We start from the raw sequence: 6338 nt of genomic DNA, 5'->3' as shown, positions 1-6338 counted from the left end.
AGAATACAATTATAAATAAAAATATTGAAATCATCAACAAATTTTGGAGTATGGTTTTGAATTGTTTGTCGACTTGACCTTGCATGAACGTGAGGATCGGACACAAAAATTATTTCACGTTTTGAAGCCACATAAATCCTTCATATTGATTCATTTTTTATTCATTTTTTTTAATTCATTAAATATTATTCAAGTATATTATTAAAATAAATTAAACAAAAATGAATAAAAAATAAATCCTTCATATTGATTCATTTTTATTCATTTTTGTTTAATTCATTTTAATAATACACTTGAATAATATTTATTCCGACATTAATTTGACAAATATATATTTTTAGCTAGTTTTCCATCGTTCCATTGGCGTATATAGGTCTTAACTAGATAGCCTGCATTGGCGATAGGGAGTGCGTGAGCGTCCATACCATGCCACCTCAGCCCCAACGGGGTTGGGGCTAAGATGCGAACATTTAGAGAATGTGGACCGGTATGTGCCTGAAAATTGTACTCTCACATCTTAAAATTCTTACCAGTAGTATGCTCATATCAATCATACAGTACAAAAGGATTCATAATAGCGCACTATCTGTACACCCCTCCCCTCCTGACCTACATCCTCCCCAGAACGTAGGCCATGCTTGAACATGCAGCTAAATTATTAATTATAATAAAAATTGGAAGAAATTAATGTATACGATCGACTGCTTTTGGCTAGAAAAATTAATACAATACTAACAACACTAGTGTATTGTTTGGTCATTTAGTGATTATGTAAATGATTTGCATATCTCTGCAGTTGATGTCACGACATAAAAGTTAGCATTTTCAACATCCTCCAGCTCTGCACTTTGACCTGAACTACTGCTCAATATACAGTCGTTTGTAGAACTATTATACGAAAATGAAACACACGATTCCAGTTTGCTGCATTCCATTGAGCATGCCCCTGAACTTACTGCCAACATACAGCTGACTACGTGTCCGGCTGCTGGTGATTTCTTCCTAGCAGCTATTGAATATCTTTCATAGATATTACTTGAAGCTGTAATATAAATCAAGGATTATATTACTATTATATTCAGCATGATCGTTCTTAAAAGTGTTGTCTTTTGTGTGGAAGAGGGGTTTGCGGCAGCGGAGACGGTTTGCCTTCTCAACCTGGGAGTTTCTATCCTTCGCTTTGCATTTCGTATGTGTCGTTGAGCAAAGCACATATTTACATTGCTTCTCTGCACTCAGGAGTATAGTGGGTACCTGAGGAGGTTCGAGTGCAAAATGCACAAATATATTTCATGCAGCAAACTATGAAATTTCGCCCACCGTCATCGTTCAAATCATGATGTAACCCTGGTAGGGTTCATGGAGAGAGATGTTATGGCTTAATTTGGTCCTAAATGTACTTTTACATCACAATATATTGGCAATCAAAACAGTTTGAATAGGCAAATTATTATTATTATTATTATTATTATTATTATTATTATTATTATTATTATTACTTTAATTTTTTATCCGACGACCAGATCGTTCGTTGCGCTACAGGCAGTCCAGAACTGTCCTACGCGGGGATGCCCCATTCCCGCCGGTGGCGTCACAACTGGGGTAATGGTAGAGATTGAACCGGTGAACAAGAGATCACCACGGTTCAGTACACACACAGTGACTACCACCAGTTCAGCCTAATAAACTAGCCGCTCTTTGCAGGTCAGCTCCAGGGATGCTTCTAGCAGGGGTCCGAGGGGAAACAGGACCTGGAAAATCAAATCTTGAAAATCCGTTTAGTGTGAGCAATGCTACTGTATGTGAGAGGTGATGTATAATCATTGTGATCGTATGGGTTGCAGTGGTGACGCCAGCTCTTCCCCGTCAGGGGCTGGTACCTCCGATAGGAAATAGAGTGGCTCGGAAAGGGGGACTAGTACCTCCGACATTTAACTTGCATGTTTTCAAATTATCAAATTAAGTAAAGAGTAATTAACACACATTTTATTATTATTTAATCAAAAAATTCCCTGAAATATTTAATTTTTCCCCGATAGGGGCCGCCGGTTTTTTGCTCTTGATTAATATCATTAAAAAGAAAAACAAAATCCTGTGTAATATTGGACAAGGAAATAATATTTTTTATTGTTCTTACCTTCACAAACGTATCCAAACTCTTCATTACAACTGTCGTAACGATTTTTACCAGCGTTGCCGATACGAAAGCAATCCATATTATTTGGGTCGTCATTATCTTTAAACTCGTTATAGGTCGGTTGTTCATGGGTCAGCCAGACTGGATGCCCTTCCTCCGCAATGTCGTTCATCCCTGTCCATATCTTTGGGAAAGGGTCATAAGTATGTCCGATAGCAGTGAAGTAAGCTAGCTCCTCTTCAGTGTTGATCGTAATCAACTGTGAAGAGAAACTCTCGCACAATTCCCTCGCATCGTTCCATGTTGTAGCAGTACTTTCAAACTTGTAGCAATGATGATTGTAAAGTATTGTGTCATCTTAAAAGCAACATAAAGAGAATATACGATATATTATAAAATATACATTACATTATATCCATTGTATATATATATATATATATATATATATATATATATATATATAGATTAAAAGGCAAAATACAGAAAAACAACAATGCTGTGTGAAACAATGGCTGGATCTCATTAGAGATACAAAAATGATAAGCAACAGCTAAAAAGTAAACGTAAGTAAACAGCCAGAAATAGAACCAGAGCTTTCGGACAACACTAGTCCTTCCTCAGTGGCGAGTCTCTTATACACATCTAACTCCGGAGAGAAAGTAATAAGTTGCCAGGTATATATTTATTTAATAGTGAGCAAACGTTTTCGGTTATCAACCTTTGTCAAGCTAAAGAAAAATATGATGAGAGCAAAATATATATAGTAAATATAAGGCTCAAAACATGGCTTAAAAAACTATGGAATGCACCAATGAGGTGGCAGAACAATACGTAGTGGCCAATGAAAAGCCAGAAAATAAAACAAAGCATAAAACAATAGAACAATGTAGGGAAGAAACCTTCCCCAAAAAAAGCTAAAACCAAAGCATAGCCAAAATGGCGCCATAATGAATAATAACAGTATAACACAGCAATGTATAATTAAATATAGTATAACTGATATGATAAATAAGACAGCAATAAAAATATAAGGAGAGCCTATGAAAATCATAAATCAAATATAACTATAAGAAATCATACGAATGATAATCATAATAGTCAGTATAGAAATATAAAGGAGAGCCTATAAACATCATAAATCGAATAAAATAATCATAATGAGTATAAATGGCCTATAATAAATATTAGTTTCTAAAAGATTTAAATGATATATTGAGTCCATTGGGTGCAAGGGTGCCAGGCTTATATATAATACGTTCTTCTGTTTTTCTCCTCATGTTATCCGATCCATTGCACAAAGTCAGTCCGGTAATTTGAATGTCCTTCAGAGAGTGGTTATTAGTGGAAAAGTGAGTGGCAACTGGAAGACCAGGTAGTTTGAGTTTGATAGATCGTAGATGTTCAGTGAAGCGGTCGCTCATACGCCGTTTGGTCTCTCCAACATAATAGTCTACATTTGGTACAAATAATGGCATAAACAATGTTACAAGAAATACATGAAAAAGATTCTCTTATTTTGAAGGTACTAACTGGTCCGTGGATGATGTCGGTGGAGTAAACATGAGCGCAAGTCTTGCATCGTGGTCGGTTACACGCAGTAGTAGATCCAATTGGAGGTGGGTTATGTGTGGATTTAACATTGGAATGAACAAGAGTGTCCTTAAAATTTTTATCTCGGCGGTAGGTTTATAGTAGACGGAAGTTGATAGTGTAGAGCCATTGAGGCTAACATCGATATCCAAAAATGTTACACTGGTGTATGAGATCTCGTGGGTGAACTTGATAGCTGGGTGAAAGAAATTCATGTAATTAATGAAATTGGTAAGCTCGTCATATGAGCAAGATGCAGCTCCCACACAATCGTCGATGTAGCGTTTCAAAAGCAAAGGTTTGGTACCGTCGTATTCATTGAATATTTGTTGCTCCAGATAACCCATAAACAAACATGCAAAACTGGGTCCCATGCGAGTACCCATACTGACTCCAGTAAGTTGTCGGTAGTATGATCCATTAAAGGTGAACGAAGCGGTGGTCAAAACTAATTCGGCAAGGCGGATAAGAGTAGATGTGGCATGTGATGTAGGATTATCTGACTCCAAAAAGTACTTAAGAGCAGTAAGGCCATCCGATATGGGTATGCTGGTATATAAAGATGTAACATCCATAGTAAATATAAGACGGTGGTCGCCAGGAAATTGAAATTGATCAAATAGCACGAGTGCTTCCTTGCTGTCTTTGATGTACGTAGGCAGTCGCTGAACCATAGGGCTAAGAACATTATCCAAAAACTCGCTGATGATAACAGTGGGGCAATTACAGCAGGACACAATAGGTCGACCAGGAGGTCTTATCGGTCTTATGTATTTTCGGTAGCATGTAGAAGCGTGCGCAAGTGGGGTTAGAATTGATCAGGCACTTGGCATTAGGAGGCAGCTCACCTTCTTTTATCAAGTTCTTAATGGTGGTACTGACACGAAGTTGATCTTCAGCTGTAGTATCTGTGGTTGTCTGTTCATAAGTGGTAGCATCCGATAACTGTCGTAGTCCTTCAGCGATGTAGAGGTCGTTTTGCCATACGACTGTAGCACCTCCCTTGTCAGCAGGTTTAATAATCAGATTTCAGAGAGCGCAATGCATTTAGTTCTCCACGGCTGAGGTTCTTGCTTCTGACATGGCGTTTCAGGTTTAAATAATTGATGTCATGACGGCATTTGTTGATGTACAGATCCAAAGCAGCGAATTTTCCTAGTGGTGGAGTCCAATTGGAGTTATTGGATACTAGGCAAGTGAATTCATCCGTTTTATTAGTTAGATTGTCCTGGTTATGAAAGTGTGCTTTAAGTCGCAGTTTACGGTAGTACTGTTCCAGATCATACTTAACTTAAAATTCATCAATAGTCTCGCGTTTAGGAACAAATGACAGACCATTAGAGAGCACAGACCTCTCTTCAGCAGTAAGTTCAAGATCCGATGGAATGGTCACAACTAGCTTAGATGTATCAGGTGAGGTGTTAGTAGCGGTAGACGACTTCCTTGCACGTTTCAGCTTATCGAGTTTAGTTTTCTTAGCAGTGGTAAGACAGTCATAATATTTTCTGTTCAGCATATGGACAACATGACGTATGTAGTTAAATTCAGTGGTACTACAGGAAGCTTTAAGTAAATTGCGAAATTGTTCCATCTTGGCACTATTAATTTGGCAAGAGGTTTGAAAAGAGCGTAAACTGGATCGCATAATTCTTCTTGAGCAGTCTATAATAGGTTTGGACACAATATCAGAGTGAACATTGGCAATAGACGGCCTCCAATTTGATCGAAATCCTTTTGGAATGATGTTAGATTTAAGGCACGTAAAAAATAAGTTAACATGATTACAGAATCTGGTCTTATTAAACGTGGCTACTCCAAACTGGAAAGCGAAATGTTCTAAAGTTTCAGGATACATTTGGAAGTCTTCACATAGATGTTGACGAAGCTGAAGTAGAAGTTTTTTAGGGTCTTCCATAGAGTACCGGTAATAGTCAAAACAAAGAGTAGAAGTCCGGTGGTTGCAGCAAATGACAATAGAAAATATATATAAAAAGCTGGAAGGCTGCATTGGCAAACAAAATAGTAAAATCAAAAAACTCCGGAGAGAAGGTAATAAGTTGCCAGGTATATATAATGATGTCCTTCTTTTCCAATAGAGGATATCCCACCAACAACACCGACGGCTGCCTCAACAAAATTAACAAGATGACACGGGAAATTGCACTCCAACCCCGGGAAAGCGCTGCATCTACCGATAGAATACCACTAGTCCTCACCTATCACCCAATAACGAGCAAGTTGCTGAAGTAATAACCAGGAACTTTGAGATTTTATCATCAGACCAAGCCACAAGTAATGTGTTCACATCACCACCTATGCACGCCTACCGCCGAGATAAAAATTTTAAGGACACTCTTGTTCATTCCAATGTTAAATCCACACATAACCCACCTCCAATTGGATCTACTACTACCACGATGCAAGACTTGCGCTCATGTTTACTCCACCGACATCATCCACGGACCAGCTAGTACCTTCAAAATAAGAGAATCTTTTTCATGTATTTCTTGTAACATTGTTTATGCCATTATTTGTACCAAATGTAGACTATTATATGTTGGAGAGACCAAACGGCGTATGAGCGACCGCTTCACTGAACATCTACGATCTA

The 6338-nt window shown here is 37.9% G+C and overlaps 1 protein-coding gene across 4 annotated transcripts in view; it reads right to left on the bottom strand.

Annotated features, from left to right (window-relative positions):
- Window positions 1-314: 314 nt before the first annotated feature.
- The window catches only part of LOC117109750 (C-type lectin mannose-binding isoform-like), a 14910-nt gene continuing 8886 nt past the window's right edge, over window positions 315-6338 (bottom strand). For all 4 annotated transcript variants that reach the window (XM_033252158.1, XM_033252159.1, XM_033252157.1 and 1 more), the window contains 2 exons: window positions 2138-2494; window positions 315-1042 (listed from right to left, as the gene is read on the bottom strand). In XM_033252158.1, the coding sequence (XP_033108049.1) occupies window positions 768-1042; window positions 2138-2494 (632 nt within the window). In that variant the 3' untranslated portion in view covers window positions 315-767. The remainder of the gene's footprint in view (window positions 1043-2137; window positions 2495-6338) is intronic.

This window comes from Anneissia japonica, unplaced genomic scaffold, assembly GCF_011630105.1.
Source record: "Anneissia japonica isolate Jap-2015-1 unplaced genomic scaffold, ASM1163010v1 scaffold3782_len1007564_cov172, whole genome shotgun sequence".
Classification (NCBI taxonomy): domain Eukaryota; kingdom Metazoa; phylum Echinodermata; class Crinoidea; order Comatulida; family Comatulidae; genus Anneissia; species Anneissia japonica.
Note: the sequence above shows the minus strand (reverse complement) of the source record. Positions and strands in the feature narration are given on the sequence as shown.